Here is a 26,029-nt window from a genome sequence, read left to right as displayed (position 1 = left end):
CCTCTCCTCCCCTCCCCTCTCCTCCCCTCTGCTCTTCTCTTCTTTTTTTCCAGAGCTGAGGACCGAATCCAGAGCTTTGTGCTTGCTAGGCAAGTGCTCTACCACTGAGCTAAATCCCCAACCCTGTTATTTTGTTTTCTTGAGATAGCATCTCACACTGTAGCTGAGGATCATGTGGAACTCATTACTTTAGTTCAGGTTGGCCTCTAAATCCTAACAACCCTCCTGCTTTAACCTTACAAGCACAGGTATTATTATTTTTTTGGTTTTTTGAGACAGGGTTTCTCTGTGTAGCCCTGGCTGTCCTGGAACTCACTCTATACACCAGGCTAGCCTCGAACTCAGAAATCCGCCTATCTCTGCCTCCCAAGTGCTGGGATTAAAGGCGTGTGCCACCACCGCCCGGCTAAGCACAGGTATTATAAACCCATGCTGAGAATTTGATTCAAGTCTTGATGGAAAGATAAAACTTCACTGATTGGCAATGGTGGAATGAATGAAGATGCCATTTCCATGGGGATTAGAAAATGACGGATAAAGAAAGATACTTTGACATCAAGTCTGACTCTAATGGAGGAGTCCTGGGGCTTGTTGGAATTGATCATCAATGCTCAAAAGACCGTTGTCAAAAAGGCCTTGGTCAAAAGACCCAGTAACTGGATTATATAGGGAATCTTGGGGTCAGATAGGATTGAGAAGCTGAGCATTGATTTGGATGGAGAATTTAGAGGCTAGCTGGAGGTAAATGACTGGTTACATGTGTGTGGGTGGTGGTGGTGGTGAGAGTTGAATTCCAAGGACTGCCTGGAATAGGGAACTATAGACTGGGTGGGCTGGAGGATCACAAGGTTAGAGAAACACAAGAAGTACAGAGACGGTATAATGGTCTATAGACTTTGACTAGTTGTAATGAAAAATCAAGAGATTGTCATGGAGCTGGAAGGAGATCATCTGAAACAAGAAGCCAGCTGGGATAGGGAATGGGATATTGAATGGAGTTGGCAGACTGAGGGATTGGAAGTCTGAGTTGGCTGAGTCTGGAGACTGCCTGGGCTGGGTGTTTTGACGGCTTGGGTCTTGGGCCTGTTGGACAAGTGCATGTTAGAATAGGTTGGGGGACTTCATTAGACTGTTAGGTGTAGACCCCGGGACAGCTGGAATGGAGATACCTCCTGCAGGCTGAGCTAAGGCTGGCATCCAGCTGAGGTGCCAGTGCCTTGGGGCTGGTCCAGCTAGGGTGCTGGTGGCTACTGCAGGTGGGGCGCGCGGGGGCGGGTCGGGAGAGCTGGGTGGGGGCAGGGGCGGGGGGCGGGCCGGCGGCCGGGGCGGTCCCGCGCGGCCGCGCTGCGCAGTGACTCCGCAGCGGGCGGAGCGCCGTGGGCCGCGTCCTTCCCAGCCCTGGCGGTGGCGGTGGCGGTGGCGGCGGCGGCAGCGGTAGCCTCAGCTCCTGCGCCCCGTACCGCCAGCCCCAGCGCTGTCTCCCGGGCCCCCTAGGGCCCCCGGGCCCCCGAGCCCGGTGCGCGCCCTTGCGTCCCGCCGGCCCCCTCCCCCGGCTGGGCCCGGGGGAGGGTGGCGCCGTGAGCGAGCGGGGACTGGGCTCTCCTGCCCGTTCCCCTGTCCCTGGGCCGCCAGAATGGAGGCGGGGTCCGGTCCCCCGGGTGGCCCGGGATCTGAGAGCCCCAACCGGGCGGTGGAGTACCTGCTGGAGCTGAACAACATCATCGAGAGTCAGCAGCAGCTGTTGGAGACCCAGCGGCGGCGCATAGAAGAGCTGGAGGGCCAGTTGGACCAGCTCACCCAGGAGAACCGCGACCTGCGGGAGGAGAGCCAGCTGCACCGTGGGGAACTGCACCGGGACCCCCTTGGCGCGCGGGATAGTCCTGGCCGCGAGAGCCAGTACCAGAACCTGCGTGAGACCCAGTTCCACCACCGCGAGCTGCGAGAGAGCCAGTTCCACCAGGCGTCCCGGGACGTGGGCTACCCGAACCGGGATGGCGCTTACCAGAACCGGGAAGCTATCTATCGGGATAAGGAGCGAGAAGCCTCCTATCAGCTCCAGGACACTACCGGTTACACAGCCCGCGAGCGCGACGTAGCCCAGTGCCACCTGCACCATGAGAACCCAGCCCTGGGTCGCGAGCGTGGCGGGAGGGAGGCTGGGCCAGCGCACCCGGGCCGAGAGAAGGAAGCCGGCTATTCCGCGGCGGTGGGCGTGGGGCAGCGGCCGCCGCGGGAGCGGGGCCAGTTGAGCCGTGGCGCATCCAGAAGCTCCAGCCCTGGCGCGGGCGGAGGTCACAGCACCAGTACCAGCACCAGCCCAGCTACAACCCTCCAGAGAAAGTAAGAAATGTGTTTGCAGCCCCCACCCCACCCATCCCTTCTCCTCTAGATCCCTCTCCAACTTAGCTGGCAGATAAAGTATATGAAGCCCATGCCTGATCCCATTTCCTGCTTCGCCTGTCCCAACCGGGAGAAGGTTCTCCTCAGCCAGCTGACATGCTTTCCCTAGCCACCACACATTGGTTTGGTCAGATGAGTGCTGGCTGCTGCTGCTTCTTTTTTTTTTTTTTTTTTTCTCCCCTGTAGAACCAAGGCCAGTTAGAGACTGAAGCAATCCCTACTACCTCCCTCCACTTCTTCAGCCCCTAGCTGTATCCTTTCCAGAGGATGGATTAAATTTTTAGACAGAGGTGGTATCAACTCAAAACCCCCAAAGAGAGAAACACTCCTACACACCTTTTTTGGGGGGAGGGGAGTGATCTTGTCTCGAGGCAGGTGGGGACCAGAATGGTTTCTGGCTGCTTAGACATCCCTCTGAGGGAAACTGCAGCACATCTTGGCATGGGGAGGGGGGGTGATGGTGGCAAAGATGGGGGAGCAAAGATGGAGGCTAGGCCCTCGGTTAGTTTCTCAAAGTCCAGCTGGTCTCCACCCTTCAAGAAAAACAACACCCATTTAAAGAGCCCTACCAGGAAGGGAAGTCCATAGATCTCCCATCTGTTGGATCAGCTTCAGTTCCTGTGTTGGGGTCTGTACATGTGTCTGAGACAGGTTAGGAAATTTTCTGAGTTGATGGGACATGAACAGGGTCTACTTTACCCATGTAGATCCTATTGTGTGATGGTTGGGACAAATGTATTAGTCTGTGAGTCAAGGGCACGAAGGCTCACAGGGATACCCTAAAGGCCCTCCTATTGCTTTGCTGCTATACTAAAGAACACTGAACTGGGAGATGGGAGAACTGGGTTCCCCTTCCAGCTCTGTTGCAGATTGGCTTTGTGACCTTGACTGAGTCCCTTCTTCTGTCAGTCCATCATTTCCCCTATATTTTTTTTTAAAGGCAGGGACTGCCAACTGAGATTCAATGGGTATATTACTAACCCAGCCACACCAAAGAGCAAGTCTGAAGTCCTTTAGCAAATGGACAGGCTTCCCCCTCCTCTCACTGCTCAGCTGGTCCTACCATGTGCCACAACTAGTGGAGTGTCTCTTGGAGGCTGGGCTGGGGGTGGGGAAGCCTTCTGCCTCAGGAAATCTGCCGGGAGACAGCTCTCTGCAACTCCCCCATGGTGAGGCAGCAGGCTGGGGTGCTGGGTTGAGATGGCTGGGCCCCAGGAGCAGCAGCTGCAGCTTGAGGGCTTGGCTGGGCTCCACTGCAGTGCACCCTCAGCTGAGTGTTGGGATGGAGGGACAGCCCCAGAATGAGGGGCAGAGAAAGACTGGATGGGGCATTGTGGTCCTTGAGACTGGTTGCAGACTTCTCTAGAGGGATCAGGCCTGTGATGGAAGGAGCAACCTCAATATGTATGGCTCCAGGGAGCAAATTCAGGAACAGAGGGAACATTTGAGATAAAATCAAGAGAACTTTTCAACCTAGCCAGTTGTGATGCAGTACATTGCCTCAAGGGATGGGGGTGGTGGCTGGCCCGACTGGTCCAGTCGAAGTCTAAAGGGGGTCTAAGAGCTGGAGGAAGCATATAGTTCCTGATTTGGGCATTAAGCCCAGTGAAAGGACCTGAATCTTTCTCAATTTCAGAATTCCATTGCTCTCAGATTCTCCACCCTGCAGACATAGGTCTGAATTTCTTGGCTGGCTGGAAGCCCATTTGCCCTTCTGCCATCCTTGCGGGCCTGCTTCTGACTCCTTCCTTCTTTTTGTACACTTTCCAGGTTGCTTGTTGGAATCCCTTGCATCACATTTCCCACTGCCTAATAAAGAGGTTTAAATAGCACTTTGGATTTCTCTCAACCATATATTAACTGCTTGCCTATCTATGATTGCTTCCTTTGGACTTCACAGCCAAGCCCACTCAGTGAGCATCAGCAACTCCATTTTAAAGAGGGAGAAACTGAGGCTTCAAGATGAAGGGGCCTTATTCAAGGTTATGCTACTAGTTGCTAATGGAGCTGGGACTAGAATCTAAATCTGCCTGTCTTAAAGGCATGTTACTTGTTCCCTACAGCTTAACTATCCCTAGGAGTCTTGGCCTCAGGACCTGCTGAGGTACTGAACTGGGAAAAGCCAAAAGAGCCTTAGGTATCTCCAGGTTTTGAACTAGAAGAGATGGGTCTGGAATGAGTGGAGGAGTTGATGAGGAGAAAAGACAGCTGTCTTTCTCTTTCCCACCTTCCTCCTTGCCAGGTGTCAGGAGAACCTGTAGCCATTGCTGTAACCAGTGCTGCTGCAAGCGACTCCCCTGCTAGGCCTGTTCTGGGTTTGTAAGGAGTGGGTGAGAAGGCTGCTGTTGGAAGCGCGGGCAGGCAGGGTGGGAGTTCAGCAGCTGAGGCTGCAGCATTGGGGGAGGACAGGCAGAGCTGGTACAGGCTGGGCTCTGTTGGGCCCCAGGCTCCCTCTGGTGGACAGACTAGGAAGAAAGACTAAGGCCTGGGTCAAGATGTAGCTTATTGGGAGCCTGTTCTGCCTCAGACTCAGTTCTCCCAACAACCCTGTGTGCATCTGTCACTACCATCATGTCACAGCATAAGAAACCTAGGGCTCTGAGACATGATGTCCATCAGAGGTCATGCTACTAACACAACATGCGCCTGTTCCTGTGAACTTGGCCTTCTTTGCTTTGGGCATCACCCATCCATGTCCAGATCATTTACCCAGGACTCCCACATCCTTCCCTACTGCTTTTCTGGACAGGTTCCAGGAAGCCAGAATCTCTGCTGCCAGGCTCTGGGTGTGGTCTTCCTAGTGTGACAGAAAGCAACATGAGTCCCTACCTCCTTCTTCTGGTCACTGGTACATGAGGATTTAGTTATTTGCTTACTAGTTGTTGATCCTGACTAATGCTCAGATCTTTTTATGTGGAGCTGTCACCTCCTGCCATGATTTAAAAAGAGATTTTTTTGGTTGTTAAGCTTGGTCTCTCCCCCCCCCCCCTACACACACACACACACACACACACACACACACACACACACACACACTGCAGTTCTGGCACCTAGAATGATTTATAGAGGCTAGGACCCACTGCTGAGTGCCCCATGCTGAAGAGAGCTCTGTTCCTACATTTTCTGCATGGGCCTAGCTCTACTGTATGCAGTGGTGGGCTGAAGCCAGTATGGTGGGGTGGTAACTGTCTATCCTCTGCTCCCTCCTCCCTCCACCCACCTCCCCATGCAGGCTGGCTCACATTTAGATACTGAACCTAGAGAACGCCAGCATGGTGTTCTTGATACCCAGGGCAATGCATGGTCTACCACTTCACTGCTGAACTATCATCTTCTGCGTGTGGTGGGGTGTCAGCCTGCCCTCCATAGGGGCCCAGGCCACTGACAAAATGAACAAGTGAGAGCCATCCCAGGGAGAGGCTCTGGGGGAAGTCTGGTTCTTTGGCGTGCTGGATTCTTTTTCTAGGGTATCTCTCTTTCCTTTCAGGAGGGAAACTATTTATTGTCCCCTCTGCCGTGTTGTGAGCATTATGCTCGTATGGAAGAAAATGATAATGCTAAGTTTAAGGAGAATTGGGAGTCTTGCTTTCTCTGTCTAGATCTGGGACAAGAATGGGGTTGTTGTCATCCACAAATATTTCTTGGCTGTGTTCACAGAGCAGGAGGGGCCACCAGGCTGAGCAAACACCATGCTCTTGGCACTTGCAGAACCCTCTTCCCACTAGCCAGGAAGACAGGGTTTCGAGCTTAGTCAGGCCATAGACACAGAACAGAGGACAAAGTGAACAGAAAGGGTGGGGTTCCTCAGAGGATAGAGGGACCAAAGTGAGCAAGGCCACTGTTTGATGACCTGGGCAGTAGAGGAAGGTGCTTTGAAGAAGTGTACATAGTCACCTGGTGTCCAATTGATGTCCGCTGCCTGTTCTTTCTCTGTCCACCCCCTACCTACTATGGCTTCTGAATTTGCTGGGGGCAGAGTAAATGCCTGGAGCATGGTGAAGAGGCCCTGTTCATATTGAGTCTCAGCTTTCTGTGTGGTAGACACTATCCTATGCAGCTTTATGTAATAATAGCTAACATTTTTCTACTGCATTTACTGTGCGCTGGACACTTCGTTCTAAGTGCTTCTCATGTAATCATTCATTCTGTCTTCACATGCATCCTTTCATGTAAATTGTTATTAACACCATTTTATGGATGAAGAAACTGAGGTCTAGAAACTTCAGGTAACACAGCCAAGGTCCCTAAGTGAATATGTGGCAGGACTGCAAGAGAGCTAGTAGGAAAGGCTAGGCTCCAAAGTCTGTATGTTGCATTCTTGACATTCTTCCACATCAGGCAGCCCCATTTCTCATCTCATTTTCACAGACCCCTTGCCAGGTGGGTGTTACTGTTATCCTCAGATGAGAAAATGGGGAATCAGAGAGGAGCAGTAAAGTAGCCTGCTGATGAGACCTAGAATTGTACGGCTCTCAGTCCTTCAATGCACTGTTCCCTGCCATAAGTGGAGTTTAGAGACATGGACTGTAGACACGACTCTGGCTTTCCTCCGACAGAGGTTCCCTCTTACAATTACCTCCTGATTTTTTTTGCCACCGTGTCTTTCTGCTAAGCCTCTGATTAGCTGGAGCCAAGCCATGTCTGCAGTCTGGCTCCTATGTTTTCATTCTTTCTGTTTCTGTTCACAGAGTCCCCTTTTTCTCTCATTTTTGTGAGTCTCTTGTCCTCAGACCATGCGTGAGTTAGCCTAGCCTTGGGCTGCCATCATCAGCCCACCCAGGCCTCTGTGATTTGACTAATGCTCTTCCCTCCTCTTTGGTTGAAGTTTTAAGGTTGAATTAGCTGACACCTCTCCTATGTTTATTTGCTGGTCCTTCATTTTTTAAAGAAAGATTCTGTTTTATGTGTGTGGCTTTTTTGCCTGCATGTGTGTATGTGCACCACATATGTGCCCATGGAGGCCAAAAGAGGGTGCTAGATTCCCTGGAACTGAAGCTGTGAGCTGCCATGTGAGTTGCTGGGAATCAAACCTAGGTCTTCTAGAAGAGCAACAAATACTGTTAATTACTGAGCCATCTCCCAAGCTCATGTTGGTCCTTCTTAATGCTCAGTTTATCTCTGACATTTGCAATGAGCAGGTTAGCCTTTTAATTTTCTTTTTTAATGTTTATTTTTTTATTTTCTGTGTAGGGAAGTTTTGCCTGTGTGTCTGTGCACCATGTACGTGCTCTGCTTGTAGAGACCAGAAGAGAACATCAGATCCCCTGAGACGACAGTTACAGATTATGGGTGCTGGGAATTAAACCTGGGTCCGCTATAAGAGCAACCAAGGCTATTAACCACTGAACCATCTCTCTATCCCGGGGGTCTAGCTTTTTACAATATCTTCATAATTGCTCACATCTTGTGCCTCTTACTAGCCTCTAAAACAGTGGTTCTCAATCTGTGGGTTGCAACTCTTTTGGGGGTTACATATCCGCTACCCTGCATATCAGATATTTACATTACAATTCGTAACAGTAGCAAAATTGCAGTTATGAAGTAGCACAAAACAACTTTATGGTTGGGAGTCTCTACAACATAAGGAACAGTATTAAAGGGTCGCAGCATTAGGATGGTTGAGAAACTCTAACTGACATGTATTGAAGTTATGTATCAGAGTCTATGCTTGGTGCTGGGGGCATAACAAAGGAGTGAAGAACTTGGAAGTATTTTGCATAACACATAACTTCTCAGTCAATTCTGAGTAGACATAGGGATGTCTAATTAAGTCCTGGTGAGCTAATGGCCTAGGACCTCAGTTTTCCTTTATCCTAAACTCCTTTTGAGAGAAATGTCAACCTCAAAATTCTCTTGGCCGTTTCCACTTGCTCCCTGGAGGCATTTGGCTTATGACTTTTCTGTCTTTTACACCCAGTGGTCTCCCAATTCATATAGTGACAGAGATGCAGAATTGGATGAGACTTTTAGAGATATATGGACCAGGCTGCTCATCATTGTGTCTCCCTAGCATGCCATATCCGTGCCATGCCACATTCTTGACCCTTGGAGCAAAATCCTCTCTCCTGAATGAACCAGGCAGTCTTGTTCAGGACCTGTATGCAGTTCACCCAAGTCGGGTTACAAGTTGTTGATTGATTTATACATTTTCCCATTTCTTTTCCCTTTTTGTATCCATCCAGTCTTTTTGAGAGTATATCCCAGACCAGGCACAGTATCAAGGGGTGGGAATAGACTTGGCCTTTTTGGTTCCTGGGAGGAACCAGTGTCACAGGGAAGAACGGTGAATAGATGACTTATTTCCTCCTCAGTGGGGAATCTGTTTAGGGAAAGATGATTTGCCAAGTAGTCTAGTTTCCTCCTGGTCTCTACTCTCTCACCAAGTGTCCAATTTTTCTGACTCTTGAAAGCACATACACAGGAAGCCCATCTCGGGTACTTAGTAGCTGAAGCTTCTTGGGACCTGGGAGCTCTTAGTACTACCTGGGAGAATCTGAAGGAAGTCCTGGAATGTATGCTTTGTGTGAGACTCTAAACATTATTTCACTTACAGAAACTGTTGTTTTTTTTTTCTCCAAGCAGGACATGGGGATAAAACTGCATTTTCGAATATGTATGATTCATGCTAAAACCTCCCCCACTCCCCAGCTCTGTGTATCAGAAAGTTTCCTGCCTGCTCCTCATACTCATCAAGGTTCTGATTAGAATGGAAAACAGCTAAGGCTAGACAGGAATAGATGATACTTCCCTGCCCCCTAGAGGCGAAGTGAGACAAACAACATGAAAACAGTCCATCAAATCTTAGCCAAAACAAAGATGGCTAGCCAGTTATATGACTGATTGGGATTGTTCCTCTCATGTTTTAGATGGAAATGAATCACCACCATCACCCGAGATGTACCCTTCACTCATAGAAGATGCATTTATGTGGCATTATGTGATTTTTTTTAGACTATAGGTTTCATTTATTTTTAGTTGCCGCATGGAAATAAGAGTGCAGTTGTATGATTCTTGTGCTTTCTCAAAAGGTTAGGATGACTGCATATCTAGGTCTTATGATTTCCTACTGGATCCCAGGATACAGTGTATTACACTTGCCTGAATCAAATTGTCTTAGGGTTTCTATTGCTGTGAACAGACACCATGACCACAGCAACTCTTATAAAGGAAAGCATTTAATTGGGGCTCACAGTTTCAGAAGGTTAGCCCATTATTGTCATGGCGGGAAGCCTGTCATCATGCAGGCAGACTTGGTACTGGAGGAGCCAATAGTTCTACATCTTGATCTGAAGGCAGCAGAAAGAGAACTGACGAGCTTCTGAGACCTCAAAGCCTGTCCCCTAGTGAAGCACCTCCTTCAACAAAGCCAAGTACTCCAACAAGCCACACCTACTCCAATAAGGCCATACCTCCTAATACTGCCACTCACTATAGATCTATGGGGACCATTTTCTTTTAAATCTCCATCCAAGCCAATGTTTTCTTCTATATAACCATGTTAGAATTACTGTCATTAGAGACTATGGTGTAGTTCTTGCTTACTATGTGTAAGGCCCTGGATTCATTTTCTGTTGTATTCCCTGAAGAATAATAAACATTGGCCATGAGGAAGAATTGTGAATAGCTTACATCTTCACATCTGCTGTGTTAGCCAATTGGGTTACTTCTTGAGTAACCCAATTCAACTGTGCTTATGAAAATTGAATATGACATAGCCAATCTCAGCACACAGTTTGTGTTTGTTCATTGATAAACATTATTACTAACGATAGCTTTGTAAAGCTCTGTGCTATATGAGGGGAAAGAGGAAGAGGCCATGTAAGCACTCCCCACAATTCTAAGAGAGAGGTTAATTAATGCAGCAAATATTTGTGTGTCTGCATACTGCACAGTTCTGGGTTCAGGGTGGAGAAAGGAGTTATGGAAACAGATGAATCCAAAGTAGTATTCAATGTGATATTGCCAGAGGGACAGACAGGAAGAACCCTAAGGATTGATATCTACCCAGACCATTGGGGAAGGCTTCCTAGAGAAGGTGGTCTCTGATGGAGGCTCAGAGGACAAGTTGGAGTTAACTAGGTGAAAGAGGATTACGTGCAGGTTGCTGGGAATTGGGGGCAAATGGGAGGTTAAGGAAGGGAGAACAACCTAAGTATATCCATCTATGACATATGTGCAAAGAGAAGGAAGACTTTTTTTTTTTTTTTTTGGATTTTCGAGACAGGGTTTCTCTGTATAGCCCTGGCTGTCCTGGAACTCACTCTGTAGACCAGGCTGGCCTCGAACTCAGAAATCCGCCTGCCTCTGCCTCCCAAGTGCTGGGATTAAAGGCGTGCGCCACCACCGCCCGGCCTGAGAAGGAAGACTTTTATCAGTCAAACCAAACTAGAGCAGCACCTTGGAGACAGGGAGGTTTATCAAAGAGGAGGAGATCCTGGAGCATTGGTCAGCCTAAATCATGAGGACATAAGAACTTTAAGGTTTTAAGCTAGGGAGAAAGGCTTCTGTTGCACACTGTATTTATTGAGAGTCACATTTTGGAGCAATCTCCCTAGAGGTGCAGGCCATAAGATAGATTTGAAAACATCTAGTGAAGAAGTCATATAACAGTCTAGATGGGAGACTGTGAGATCTGCACTCCTATTCACAAAAGCCAAGATATGGAAGCAGTGCAGATGCCTATTAACAGATGAATCAAGAAAGTGTGTATATATAAACAGTGCCGTTTTATTTACCCCTAAAAAGAATTATGTAGTATCATTTGTAAGAAGAAATGAAAAGAACTGGAAATCATGCTAAACAAAATAAGCCAGACGCAGAAAGACAATTTTGTATGTTTTTTCTCATACACAGAATCTTCTCTCTCTCTCTCTCTCTCTCTCTCTCTCTCTCTCTCTCTCTCTCTCTCTGTGTGTGTGTGTGTGTGTGTGTGTGTGTGTGTGTGTGTGTGTGTGTGTGTAATACATATATTTATAGATAGACATGGGCTAGGGAGATGGCATAGTGGGTAAAATGCTTGTTGTGCAATTGTGAGGACCTGAGATAGAATTCCTGGCACCCACTTAAAAGCTGGGTGTTTTGGTGCACCCCTGTCATCTCAGTGCTGGGGAGGTAGAGACAGGAGGATTCATGAATCTTGTCAGCTGGTCAGTGTAACCAGTCAGTAAGTTCCAAATTCTGGGAGAGATGCTATCTCAAGGATAAGGTGAAGTGTTGATTTGGAAGACACTCAACATCAATCCTCAGGCATGCTCACACACAACGCACACACATATGCACGAACAAGTACATGCACAATTATATATGATGTGAAAGCAAAAATGGTACTATTTGCAGGGAAGAAGGGGACCAGTGGAGGGAGGAGAGAAAAGTAAGAGAGCGCATTGGGGGGATGAATATGAGCAAAGGGCCGGGCAGTGGTGGCGCACACCTTGAATCCCAGCACTTGGGAGGCAGAGGCAGGCGGATTTCTGAGTTCGAGGCCAGCCTGGTCTGCAGCGTGAGTTCCAGGACAGCCAGGGCTACACAGAGAAACCCTGCCTCGAAAAACCAAAAAAAAAAAAAAGAATATGAGCAAAGGACAAAAGTACACATGTGAATATTATATAATGAGCCTTTAGTCCCAGTATTTGAGAAGCAGAGGTAGATGAATCTCGAGTTGCAGAACAGCCAAAGCTATACAGCCCTGTAGAATAAAAAAAAGAAAAGAAAAGGAAAAAAGGAAGATAAGACAGCACAATGAAACTAATTTTAAAAAGAAAACAATTTGTTAAGATAGTAGATCTCATTAAGAGAGAGAGAGAGAGAGAGAGAGAGAGAGAGAGAGAAAGACCTGCACACTTGGGTGCCTGAGAGAGAATGGTAATGACAATAAGTTCTTCAAGTGCCATGACAAAAGGGAACACAGCCTGCTGCAGGAGCTCAGAAATGTAACAATCATTCATGATCAGCAGGGTTGTAAATGTCAGGTGTTGGAGCTGGAAGGTCCAGAAGTGTGAGGCTGAAGGAGACTTCCTTTCCGGGTGAGAAGACTGAGAACAGAAGAGACAAAAGACTGTTTAGGGCCATGCGAGGTGTGAGAGGGAAGAGTGGTCCTGACTGCAAGAGTCTCTAGTATTAAGGCCAGTGTTCAGAGCAGCTTCCCTCGAATGTGCCGCTTCCTGCTCTAAAATCTTAGGAAGGATTGTTTTGTCTTCTACTTATAGAAAACCCAAATGAAAGAAAGAAGAAAGCTAGGACTCCAAGAGATTGGGTGGCTTGTTGGGGATGAAGATTGAATGGTGAACTGGCCTTCTGCTCCATTTTGACTCCTTAGGACCAAACTTCTTGCTGCTGGATTTTGTCTTGCTAGGATTTGTTTGGTGTATCTGAGACAGCTCAGAGGCAATTTCTGACTTGATAGCCAGGCTTGGCCACCTCACCCCCACACCCCCCGTTTCAATTTTTATATAAAGGAGGGCTGTGTTTTTGAGAAAGACGGATTTGTATTTGAATATAAACTCTGCTTCAATGTGCTAGATGACCTCTGTGAAACCATTTTCTGTTTTATAAGCTTTTATTTCCTGGTCTTTAAAATGGAATGAAAATGCCCACTGCTTGGCATTAACTGAGATCATTTGAATTGCAATCTCTGATGCTTGGATGTGCTCAATAAACAATCATTTTCATTCTCTTTCTGAAATCTCCTGTGGACAGTGATTTGAAGGATCCAGGGCTAGGCTAAGCTTTGCTCTTCCTGAAAATGGTATATTTTCTCCTTGCTGATACGGGGCGCTCTCTCTCTCTCTCTCTCTCTCTCTCTCTCTCTTTCTCTCTCTTTTTTTTTTGGTTTTTTTTGAGACAGGGTTTCTCTGTGTAGCCCTGGCTGTCCTGGAACTCACTCTGTAGACTAGGCTAGCCTCGAACTCTCGAAGTCAGAGATCTGCCTGCTCTGCCTCCCAAATGCTGGGATTAAAGGCATGCACCACCATCGCCCGGCGGGGGGGGTCTCATAGTTCATCCTGTCTTCCTTTCTGCCTTAGCCACCAGTTAACTTGAAATATAGCCTGAACATCTGTTTTGATCTCTCTCTCTCTCTGTCTCTCTCTCTGTCTCTCTGTCTCTCTCTGTCTCTCTGTCTCTCTGTCTCTCTCTCTCTAATCTTATTTTTTGGTTCAATTTCTGGTCTGTCCTTATCTGTGCTCTTGGAATAAGTAACCTTTAATCCTTCATGACTCAGGCAGGTATAAATAATTGCTGGGTGTAAATAGTGGAGTAAATGGAAGGCTGGAGAGGTTTGGAATGGTAATGGTGATGTTTAAAGAGGGTGGTGCAGGCTGAGCTGGTTGAAAAGGCATCGATATAGATGGTTGTAGGGAGCAAAAGTATTAGTTTAGAGCAGTGGTTCTTAACCTTCCTAATGCTGTGACCCTTTAATGCAATTTCCTGTGTTCTGGTGACGCCCCCCCAACCATAACAGTATTTTCGTTGCTATTTCATAACTATAATTTTCTACTATTGTGAATCATAATGTAAATATCTATGTTTTCTGATGATCTTAGGTGACCCATGTGAAAAGGTTGTTTGACAGCCTCCAGGGAGTCAGGCCTCAACAGGTTGTGAAACCGCTGGTTTAGAGTATCCAATCCTGTACCCACCGCTCTTGCTTCTGCCCTAAACAGAAGCAAACACTGGAGACCAGAACCTCATTTCAAGAGAATTATCACTGTCTCTGCTTGGTATGTACAGAGTGATAAAAGGGATCCCAGAAAAGGAAAGGGACTTGATTTTAGAATTTTGAAAAGCATACTGGCCAATCAAGGTGGCACCCAGCCCAGCTGGAAGGCTGAGACAGGAGGATTACTTGAGCACAGAATTTCAAGACTAACCTGGGCAACACTATCAAGACCTCATCTCAAATACAAGAGAAACAAAGTGATCACAAATCAAAGCAATGTATATATTCAATACTATCTTTTATTTTTAACTGACATAGTAATTATGCATGTTGATTACATACACTGTGGCATTTTAATATATGTATATAATATGTATGATCATCAGTCAGGGTACTTATTAGCATATACTCAAACATTCACATCTCTTTGTATTGGGAACATTAAAAACCCTCTCTTCTAGCTAATTTGAAATATTCCAGTAGTTTGTGTCAGCCATTGATATCCATCTGCACTATAGAACAATAAAAGATATTTCTTGTATCTCCCAGAATTTATTTACCCAGTAACCATCTTCCCTTCATTTCCTTCTCATTCTTCTCAGTCTTGGTAAACACTGTTCTGTTCTGTATTTCTGTGAGATTAACTTTTTTTCTAGCTTCTACGTCTAAGTTAGATCATGCAGCACACACACATTTTTTGCATGTTACTCGAGGAGTTGTAGAATAAAAAGTCCATGTCTTGTCAGACACAGTGGCACATGGCTGTAATCTCAGCTCTTAGGAGGCTAAGGGAGAAGGGTTCTGGGGTGTGTGTGGAAAAAGCCAGGATAGTATACTTAGAGAGATCTTGTCAAAAAGAAGCCTGTCTTTTGATTCCTAGCCCCTGGAGGTGGCCACTCCTTTTTTTTGTTGTTGCTGGTTTTAGATAGTCTCACTAAGTGGCCCTGGTTGGCCTGGACTTGCTACAGATCAAACTGGTCTCAGATTCACTGAGGTCTTCCTACCTTGCCTCCCGACTTCTGCCATTATGTGCATGTATCACCACGCCTAGCTGTTGTTTATTTCAGACAGGATCTCATTAAGTCTAAAGTAGCTTTAGGCTTGCTATATATCTGAGGCTGACCTTGAACTCCAGTTCCCCCTGACTCCATCTCCTAAGTACTGAGATTATAGACAGGATATAGACATATCTATATGGTCACTTTTGTCATTTAGCTTTTCTGGTAGTAACTTCATTTCTCTTTTTTATTGTTATATTTTCACGCATGTGTATGTTTAAGTCTTACTATGTAGTTACACAGGTACGGAACTTATGATCCTACCTCCTCTGCCTCCCAAGGGCTGGGGTTATGGGCATGCATATGCTACCATGCCCAGCCAGAGAAAGAATTTAAATGTTTTCTTTTCATCCTGAACCACAATATGCATACAGAAAAGTGCTCATATCACAAGTGGTAAAAAAAAAAAAAAAAACCATACAAACCAAACCCTGTGTTAACCAGTAATCAGATCAAGATCTAATTCTCAATTTACTTTACTTGGTCTCAGGGAAGCCTTTCAGTGTGAAGGTCTTGGTCTTTTCTTACTTTATTTATGTTTTTTATATTTATTTATCGTGTGCAAATGCACACACATGCACATGCATGCATATGAGCACAAACAGCATTTTTCATGAAAGTTAGAGAAGAACCTGAGGGAGTCTGTTCTCTTCTCCCACCATGTGAGCTTTAAGTACCAAACTTGGGCCATCTGATTTGGCAGCAAGTGCCTCTACCAGATGAGCCATCCTGCCACCACCCTACATCTTTTTTCTTTAACATGCTCTTATTTGATACATTCTTTCTTTGTCAGCTCCCTCCATTTCATTTTTCTTTTTGGTTTCCCTTTTCTAGAATGTTGGTAAGTTGGATATTAGACATACTAGATTGATTTGCTAGGCCACGTACCTTTTCTCTTCTATTTTCTGCCTTACAGACTATGAATGACTTCATATACTCTTATTCTTTGTACGTCCAGAATCACTTGTCCACTTGCTGGTTTTTCTTGGTGATTCAACAGGGAGCTGATTGTTATAGTGGATGTCTTTCAAAAGCCAAAATGAAACGCAGTTTATTTGGGGCCACTAAAATGTCACTAGACACTCTAATCCATTTCTCATAGCTTAGTTCCTTTCTCCAGGAGCCCTGTGACATTTTGCCTTTGCAAGAATGCCAGGCAGCTTGTGTTTTGAGTCCAGTACTTAGAGTGACAAGGAAGGAAGGAAGAATTTTGTTGTTGTTCTTGTTGTTGTTGTTGATGATGATGATGACGGGTTGTGTGTGTGTGTGTGTGTGTGCAAGCACTCACATTTCATGGTGTACATATGGAGGTCAAAGCACAACTTTCAGGAGTCAGTTTTCTTAGTCCATGGTGCAAAGTCTTGGGAGAAAACTCAAGTCATTAAACTTGCATGGCAGGTTTCACCTTCACATGCTAAACCATCTCCCTTGGCCTGAAAGGAATTTTTTTTTTTTTTTGGTTTTGTTTTTCGAGACAGGGTTTCTCTGTGTAGCCCTGGCTGTCCTGGAACTCACTCTGTAGACTAGGCTAGCCTCTAACTCTCGAACTCAGAAATCTGCCTGCCTCTGCCTCCCAAGTGCTGGGATTAAAGGCGTGCACCACCACCGCCCGGCATGAAAGGATTTTGTGTGTTGTCAGTTTATCCCTTGTCTTTTGCCCCCCTGGTTATGTCTGTTCTTCTTGATACATACCAAGGCTAAGTCTGGAGTTTCTAGGCCTCTCCTGGCCCAAGTTGCTCTTTCCTCAGCTCCAGCCCCCTCTGAGGTGTTCTTTGAGAGCCTTCAACTCCCCGAGTCCTCTTTTTAACTTGTTTTTACTTTCAGAAACTTGTTGAAATGTCTTACTCAGTGATGCAACCCTCTTCCACCATCTTTCCTGATATGATCTCATACTTATACTTTATTTTATTCCTTTACTTGTGTTTTACTACAGTTCTGGAAGAGAGACAATATACATTTATGCTCTTGAGTTATAGGCTTTGGCTCCAGCTAAGCCTGATTGAAACTAGAAATATTAGTAACTCCACATTCCCAGTAGCCAAGCTTTGATGACCTCATCTTGACCCTATGTTACTGTTGGTCAAAGCATCATGAACATTCCTTTAGCAGCCCTGGCTCATCCCTTCCCTCAACCTCCTCTGCTTAGACCTCAGGTGAAGAACAAATACCTGGGCTCTGTCCCCATTCTGGCTATTGCATCCTTATGAAGCCTTCAAACCTTCTCCTTCACCTCCCTGGGTGCTCTGTCTGTGATTTGATAGGCTTCTGGTCTGCTGTGAGCAATCACTCCAGGATTGACTAAGTGCTTGGGGAGCAGCCCATCTTTACCCTGGCAGTGAAAGCAGGCAGACCAGAGATGATCTCCAAGCACACTAGAAGGGGCTTGGAGGCTGAGTTCAGACTTTTGTAACAGAAGGCTTGCTCTAGCTGCCTACCCTTCTGCAGACACTGTTTCATCATAGCTGAACACTTACTCCTGTACCTCCAACAGAGAAGGAGAAATGTAAGGCCAATTGAACCAATTCCATTTTCCTCTCCCCCTCCATTCATCTGCAATATTTGTGCCCACCTCCACTTTCTTTTTTGGGTGCACCCTTCTTCTGCCCCTTCTAAAAGTACTTGTTGTAGCTGGAGAGATAGATAGCTCAGCAGTTGAGAACACTGGCTGCTCTTCCAGAGGACCTAAATTCAATTCCCAACTCCTACATGGTGGCTTACAACCACCTGTGACTCTACTTTCAGGGGATCCAACTCCTTCTTCTGGCCTCTGAAGGTACACAGACATACATACAGGCAAACCACTCATACATATAAAACAAAAATAAATAAATATAAAATTAAAGTGCTAGCCGGGCGGTGGTGGTGCACGCCTTTAATCCCAGCACTTGGGAGGCAGAGACAGGCGGATTTCTGAGTTCGAGAGTTTGAGGCCAGCCTGGTTTACAGAGTGAGTTCCAGGACTGCCAGGGCTACACAGAGAAACCCTGTCTCGAAAAACAAAACCAAAAAAAAGGGCTGGAGAGATGGCTCAGTGGTTAAGAGCACTGACTGCACTTCCAGAGGTCCTGAGTTCAAATCCCAGCAACCACATGGTGGCTCACAACCATCTGTAATATCTGTAATGAGATCTGATGCCCTCTTCTGGTGTGTCTTGAGACAGCTACAGTGTATTCATATATAATAAATAAATAAATCTTTAAAAAAAAAACCAAAAAAAAAAAATTAAAGTGCTTGCTAAATGTTTCTGGTATAAGGTGCCTTGGGCTATGCTGTGTGGAGGGGAGATGAGAGACAGGGAAGGAAGGCAGGCGAAGTCTGAAGGCTGGTATGAGAGATGAAGTGCCTCTTGACTCTGCTGTGACAGAAAGGAGCAAAAGTTGTGGCAGTTGAAGAGGCATTTGATGTGCGCGTGTATAATGACACATGCTGACTCAAGAGGCTAAAGCAGGAAGACGACAAGTTCCCCACAAGCATTCAGTGCATAGCAAAGTCCTGTCTCAAAAACCCGAGCAATCAGACAAATATAGATTTTAAACTGAGATCCACCACTTATCAGCTGGGCAGTTGTGCATGAATCACATTGTTCCACCAGGCTTCAGTTTCTAAACCTGTATGATGAGAACAACTACTTTGTACAGATGTTAGGAATAGCGTGAGTACCAGACCATTGTAAACACATAATAAATAGTGGCATTGTTATTGTTTGGGTTATTGTAAGCTTGTCTATGATATAAGCCAATAATGCCTGCTTATTATATTTATTATGATTATATAATACTTGTTTAGGATTAAAAGGAGGCATACCTTGTGTGAAGCCTCCCTGGAGCTTCCCAGCAATTATAGGGTAATGTTTATACTCTGTTACCTAGTCTTTAAGTCTTCAGTTGTAGTCTTTGTTTTCTTCAAGATCTAAATATAAAGTGACCTTTGCCTCTTTAGTTCTAGAACATGACATCTAAAAAGTGATAGCCACGTGTAGTGGTACATGCCTATAATCCTAGCACTTAGAAGAAAGAAATGGGAAGATCAAGATTTCCGAGGCAGCCAGAGCTACCTGGTGAAATCTTGTCTCAGAAAAATAAGAGTAAATATAGACAAATATTTATAGTCTAAAGTTTGAAGCAATCTTTGCCTTCACTACCACCACTATCATCTTCTTTATTATTATTTCAGACTTGTGCAGAGAGTTATGATGAACAAGGACAATAGAAAACCTAATGGCCAATGACATTCTAGAAAGAGCTTTTATACATATTTTTTTTTCTCTAGAAGCATTCAACATCTTTTTCTTTAACGCAGTATTCTGAAATGGCATAGCTGCATATCTTGAGGTGGGTCTTTGTCTTGTTGATCTTGTGGCCTTTCATTCCTTCAGTTCTGGGAAACGTTCTTATACTGTGGCTTTCAGCATTTCCTTCCTGCTGTTTCCTCTGGCTTCTATTTCTGGAGCTCCTATTGTTAGACGGAGGAATTCCTCAATTAATCCTCTAATTTTCTTATCTTTTCCCCTCTGTCATTCCCTTTCTTGTATTATTTTCTTTCCTAGGATATGTTTTCAGCTTTTATTTTCTAATCCCACTGACGTTTTTATTCTGGCTCTCACTGTTTTTCCTTTTTTAAAAATTAATTAATTAACTAACTAATTAATTAATTAATTAATTTATATTTCATGTGCATTGGTGTTTTGCCTGCATGTATGTCTGAGCGTGAGGGTATCAAATCTTGCAGTTACAGACAGTCGTGAGCTGCCATGTGGTTGCTGGGAATTGAACTCAGGAACTCTGGAAGAACAGTCTTAACCACTGAGCCATCTCTCCAGCCCCCTCACTATTTTTCACTCTCCAGATGTCTTCTTCTATTTTCATTGTCTTTGTTCCTTTCAGATTCCTTCTTAAGTTTGTTTTCTTTGTCCATCTGCCTTCCAGGTTGGTGGTCTTCCTCACACAGCTTTGCAGCATCTTTGACTGCCTAGAACTTCGTTTCCTAAAAACAAAATAATGAGTTTTATTAAGGTTTATTTAATATAAAATAAAATATACTTAACTTGGGGGCCGGAGCGATGAGTCAGCAGTTAAGAGCACCTGCTGCTCTTGCAGAGGACTTAGGTTCAATTCCTAGCACCCACATGGCAATGTATAACAATCTATAATTACAGTTCCAGGGGATTTAGCCTCCTTTTCTAGCCTCTGCCAGCACCAAGTGCACACACAGTGCTCTTATATGCATGCAGATAAAACATTCATACATATAAAATAAAAACAAATAAGTCTTAAAAACTGAAACCCTAACTTAAGTGTCTTTGGATGCTGCTGCTTTGAAAGTAGCACCCATGACACTACACAGGTGCACCCGACTTTGCTGTTGGAAGGAGAAGATTAGCAGGAAGTTAGGGTACTAGCATTTCCCAAGGAAGATTCCTTTGCTTTTAGCTCTGTTTCATCCCATCTGCTACTGCACCTGGTGTTCTCAAATCCAAAGCCTCCGGTTGCTGGCCTGGTGCTGGAGGTGGAGAGAATCTGACTGGACAGCATTGAGGACAGCTTTGCAAGTCACTATTTTTAGCTTTATACCTCACTCCACCTTCTGAGGTGTACAGTACCTCCAAATCCCGAGCACTGAAGGGGTTCTGTAAGCAGAATAGTTTACTTCTGGTCAGCAACCTAGACTTTCTCTTTCTGTCTCTTGTTATTTACTCACATTTTGGTAGTATTTGGGAACGGAGACAAATCAGTTTAATTAACTCATTGTGTTTAGATGAACATTCCTTTTTTTTTTATCCTAGGCAACTGCTATTCATCTTCCATGACTGGTGTAGGCACCATATTATCTAAAGAGTTTATGTTCATGTCTGTAGGGTGGGTTAAGGGACCCTTCTCTGTTCTCTTATGATATCCTCTTCTTCGCTCTCAGCCATTAATGCTCTGAAATTGCCTATTTCAAGCATGACTGAGACACATCTTCTAGTGTTCTGGAGCTATGCCTCATTTCCTCCCATAGCCCTAGCTTGGGATCTGGTTCATAGAAGTACAGAGTGAATATGTGTCACTGGGATGAATGAATGAATTTAGACATAGCTAGAGGGAATAATCATCTAGAAAGAGAAATAAGCTGTGTGCAATTGGGCTGATATAAGGTTTGTTTCTTAAAAGCCATGTGTTGCTTTAAAGCTGTGGTCAAGAAAGTCCACCTAAGCACAATTTAAATCAATGGACAAATTTATCTGCTTCCATTCTGTACATTCAGGGGATGATTGACTATATCATGGCAAATCAGAATAATAGTAATGAAGACTAGGCAGTTATGTGGGGAAACATGTAAATGAAAACAATGCAATGCAAAATCATTTTAACTACATGGAGAAATGCAGAGAATGAGAGAAATAGAGCAACTGTTCAGAATTGTTACTGCCTCCGTGTTGTAATTATGCACATTTCTCTCCTCTCTTTCCCAAGGTTTTCATGGATTTTCTAGTGGAAGAATACATTTAGTACACAGTTTTTTAAAAGCTATTTAGAACTGAAGATCAGTATACAGAAAGACCAAAGAATGAAATACCCCAATGGATAGCCTGAGAATCAGTGCATTTGCTTAGCAGGGTTTGCAGTGAAAGGTGCACTGGCCACAGATCCTGTAGGGATTCACATCCCTGAATTACAAAGCAGGACCTAGCTAAGGAAGCAAAAAGAGGAGGTTCTTGGGTCTCAATTTACTACAAATCACAATATCATGGACTACCCTAAGAAACACAGGTCTAGACTCCAAACTTCAAAGACCCCTCCCCACAAAGCAAGTATCTGTGGAGCTATGTTCATTAGAACCCCATCCCTTCTAGACTATACTCTGGGTATCTGGGGTCCCAAATTCCCTGTCCAGATTTCTCAAGCATTTAGGAATTTTATTGTCTTATTATCCAAGTCTACTCATTAAGCCCAAGGGTAGCCTAAGGAGCTGGGGGAGCACAAAGAGGGCATGATACATGGGCTAATATTCATGTGTAGATAGACAGACAGACAGACAGACAGACAGATAGATAGATAGATAGATAGATAGATAGATAGATAGATAGATAGATAGGCTAGATGGATGGATGGATGGATAGATAGATGGATAGATAGATGGATAGATAGGTAGATAGATGGACATGTTCTTCTACAGACAAGAATAAAAAAGGTAGGGTGTGGTCTCTGGGTCTTTGGTTCCACATGTGGACAGTTGAGTCTAGTTGATAAGAGAAATAAACATTGGGGTTTTGAAGAAAGTAATTTTTTGTTTGTTTTGAGACAGGGTTTATCTCCATAGCTTTGACTGTTCTGGAACCTTCTCTGTAGACCACGCTGGCCTTGAACTCAGTCACCTACCTCTGCCTCCCAAGTGCTGGGATTAAAGATGTGTGCCACCATTGCCTGGCAGAAAGTGAATGTTTTAAAGCCTAAAGAGTGCTTAGAACTCAACTAATACAGCTCCATCATTTTACAGACAAGGAACAAAGGTTTAGAGAGGTGACTTGCCAGAGTTAACACTGCCTGCTGCAGACCAAGTCATAATGCATCCTAACTTCCTACCACTTTCTACTCCCTCCCAGAAGAATGGTGGCCTAGCTTCATGAAGTAGGAGGCAGATTGACTGTTCGTTGTTCAAGGCACTGTTCCTCAAAAAGGTGCCAGATCACTCTATATTGATGTTTGTTATCTTGGGTTTTCTATTGATGTGATAAAATCTTTTGGGGAGAAAAAGCTTTACTTCAATTTATGCTTCTACATGCACCCTCACTTTGGATCTTTGGATCACTAAAGGAAGTCAGGGCAGAAACTCAAGGCACGAAGTGACACAGAGGCCATAGAAGAACATTCTTTTCTAGCTTGCTCAGCCTGCTTTCCTATACATCCCAGGACCACCTGCCCAGGAGTGGTACTACCCCTAATAGGCTGTCCCTTCACACACCATTTCTTAATCAAGAAAATGTCCCATAGACTTGGCCTACAGGCCAATTTAGTGAAGGCATTTCCTCAATTAAGATTCTCTCTTCCCAAATATGTCTAGGTTTCTGTCAAATTGACAAAAACTGACCAGCACAATTGTTATCCATATACAACATACTGAGTGCTTAGTGACAGACCCTTGAGGTGGGATGCACCCTCCCTTTGGATCATAGGGTGCTATATCCTCCCAAACAAGGAAGAATCAGTCCAGTGTGAGAAGACTTAGCCAATACACTCTGCATCAGGACTCGGACATCACCCCCGCCCCCGACAACCCCACTGCCATTTTGAGTAGTGTAACACATCACAGAAATTCTTTGGAAGCAGAAATACTCTGAATGGTACACAGTAGATGCTCATTGATTGTTCATCATGATGATGATGATGCAGTTGAACTCCTTGAGCAGTTCTCTTTCCCAGGTTAGAGCCGAGGGTATAGTCAACTGAATAAATGTGTGCTGGGTTCCGAGATGGGTGCTTGTACGGAAACCAGACTCCTTGGAGCAGGTGATTAGCATTAGAGATGCTGAGGGTTTTGGCTTCTATTCTGTAGGCAGCTGGGGAGTCATTGAAATTTGGCTAAACATTTGATATTTGAGAATAACTGAGCTGGAAATTGGAAGCTGTCTTGTTGCTATAGAGTGCAATGAAGAGTTTTAATAACTGCAGTAAAGTCCGCTGTGGCCTTGATTCTCTGTTCCTTTAAGGGGACAAAAAAGACAACAGGTTGGTACCACTGTTATCAGCTGAACATGCACTTGGTGTCAGGCACTTTAAGCCTCAAAGCCATTCCATGAAGGGAGGAATTCTTGCCACTACCCCATACTTCCCCATTTACTGAATGAAAAATCTGAGGTTCTTAGATAGCAAGGTGATTTCTTTAGGATAAATGTGGCTAGCAAGCAGTCACTCAAGCAGGCAGACTCACTTAGCACCCTAGTAAAGGCCGTACTTTAGCACCCTGATGCTTGCCTGCTCTACCTTGATGGTGTGTGTGTGTGTGTGTGTGTACACTCATTCTCTGAAAAAAAATGCTCTTTTAAAATCATCCTCTCAACATAGATATGGATAAAATCCACAAGAAACCTAAGAATATATCTTGGCTCTCTCAGCTGAAGACAGAGCCTCATATATTCATCTCTGTGCCTTTTACAGCTCAGGCTGGGAGAGGACCTGAGGTGTGGGGTGACGAGGGAAGAAGACGACTTTCCAAATTCTTGTACTTCCGGGGTCCCCAGTTTTCCTTTCTTTCTTTTGCTCCCAATACAGCAGCTTCTCTGTCCTAACCTCCATTACACAAGTGCATGTACATACACACATGCACACATACTATCCATGTGACTAATCACTTGTCCAGGCATGTGTGCCTGTACAGCACACACTCTTCTCAGGGAGGAGAAGTGAGAGGGGAGTGGGCCTGGTTTTGTTCATTTCCTGGCTTTCCTCAGAGCTGGCCCTCACTCCATTCTCTTTCACCCCTCTTTTGTATCTGGGGCCATGCATAAAGAAGAAGACAGTCGGTACAGTAGAAAGGAGCCTAGCAGCTGATTCATTTACCCTCTTAGCTTGAGTCTGTTCATCTGGAAAATAAGCAGCGCGGACTAGGCAGTTGGCAAAGCCTCTTCTATCTTGTTAATAATGTCTGGCATTTGTCTGCTTGGTTCCAAAGAGCTTAATCATGCCAACAACTCTGTGAGGATCAACCTTGTATTACAAATGAGGAAACTGAGGCTCAGACTTAGAGAAATGAAGTAGCTTGCCTAAGTCACAGGGATGGTAAGTAGTAGAGACAATATCTGAACCTGGATGTCTCCGGCTGTTTCTGAAGCCACCCTCCAAGGAAAGCCGCACTCATTGTGATCACAGCTAGTTCTCTGACTCCAACACACCTTCAATGGCCCTTTGCTTGCTTAACTAGCCGACCAGTCCTCCTCCCTGTTGCTCCAACTGACTAAGCACTCATCATCATGGTCTTTGCACTTGTTGTCCTCCATGCATGAGTGAAACATGTGTGTTTTCATAACATACATTGGACCTCAATGTGGGGGAAGGGGAAAGAGTAGTGAGCCTATATTGACTCTTGTTTTTTTTTTTTTCCCTGTTTCTCTTTCAGGTCTGATGGTGAGAATTCCAGAACAGTCAGGTCAGTACCTCGTTTCTTTAGTAGTACTTGGGGGATGGGGCTAGGCCTGGGGAGGAGGTGTTTTCTGGTTGTTACTTTGGGATCTGTGGGTAGGGGTCAATGGCAGGGTTCATTACCCCATTGGTATTAGAAGTGGGTATGGAATGGAAGGGAGGACAGGGAGAATATGGCAGGCTTAGAGATGATGGTGTTAAAGACTGTCATTCAGTCCTTGCCATCCTAGGGGACTTGAGAGCTTTGCTGCACACCTCAGGGGCTCATAACACATCAACTCCAGACCCAAGAATTTTTCTATTTTCTTCTTCCAGGAGGGAAGGGAACAATGGACACTAGACTTGCCCCATCTTAGTTTCCCTTTGTCTTTAGATGTGATACATTCTAGATATTAAAACATATATGGTACACTGGGTGGTGGTGGTGCATGCCTTTAGTCCCAGCACTTGGGAGGCAGAGGCAGTTGGATCTGTGAGTTCGAGGCCAGCCTCATCTACAGAGTGAGTTCTAGGATGGCCAGGGCTACACAGAGAAACCCTGTCTCGAAAAACCCAGAAGGAAGGAAGGAAGGAAGGAAGGGAGGGAGGGAGGGAGGGAAGGAGGGAGGGAGGGGAGAGGGAAGATAATGGTGACAAGGAAGCAGTTTTGCATGCTTGGTTAAAAGTTTCTAAGCTTTGGTAAGGTTTAAAGATGATCTGTTGGCACTTGAGGAAACAGAACTGAAGCTGGAGTAAGACCAGGGCCCTTTGTGCAGGCCTCTGGCCCTCATCTGTCAGAAACCTCAGGAAGGCAGAAGTGT

General features: G+C 45.2%; 1 protein-coding gene across 2 annotated transcripts in view; it reads left to right on the top strand.

Annotated features, from left to right (window-relative positions):
• Positions 1–1,399: 1,399 nt before the first annotated feature.
• The window catches only part of Iqsec2 (IQ motif and Sec7 domain 2), an 84,943-nt gene continuing 60,313 nt past the window's right edge, over positions 1,400–26,029 (top strand). For both annotated transcript variants that reach the window (XM_028772623.1, XM_028772624.1), the window contains exons 1-2: positions 1,400–2,340; positions 25,207–25,236. In XM_028772623.1, the coding sequence (XP_028628456.1) occupies positions 1,634–2,340; positions 25,207–25,236 (737 nt within the window). In that variant the 5' untranslated portion in view covers positions 1,400–1,633. The remainder of the gene's footprint in view (positions 2,341–25,206; positions 25,237–26,029) is intronic.

This window comes from Grammomys surdaster, unplaced genomic scaffold (genome assembly GCF_004785775.1).
Source record: "Grammomys surdaster isolate TR1022 unplaced genomic scaffold, NIH_TR_1.0 216, whole genome shotgun sequence".
NCBI classification, from domain to species: domain Eukaryota; kingdom Metazoa; phylum Chordata; class Mammalia; order Rodentia; family Muridae; genus Grammomys; species Grammomys surdaster.
Note: the sequence above shows the minus strand (reverse complement) of the source record. Positions and strands in the feature narration are given on the sequence as shown.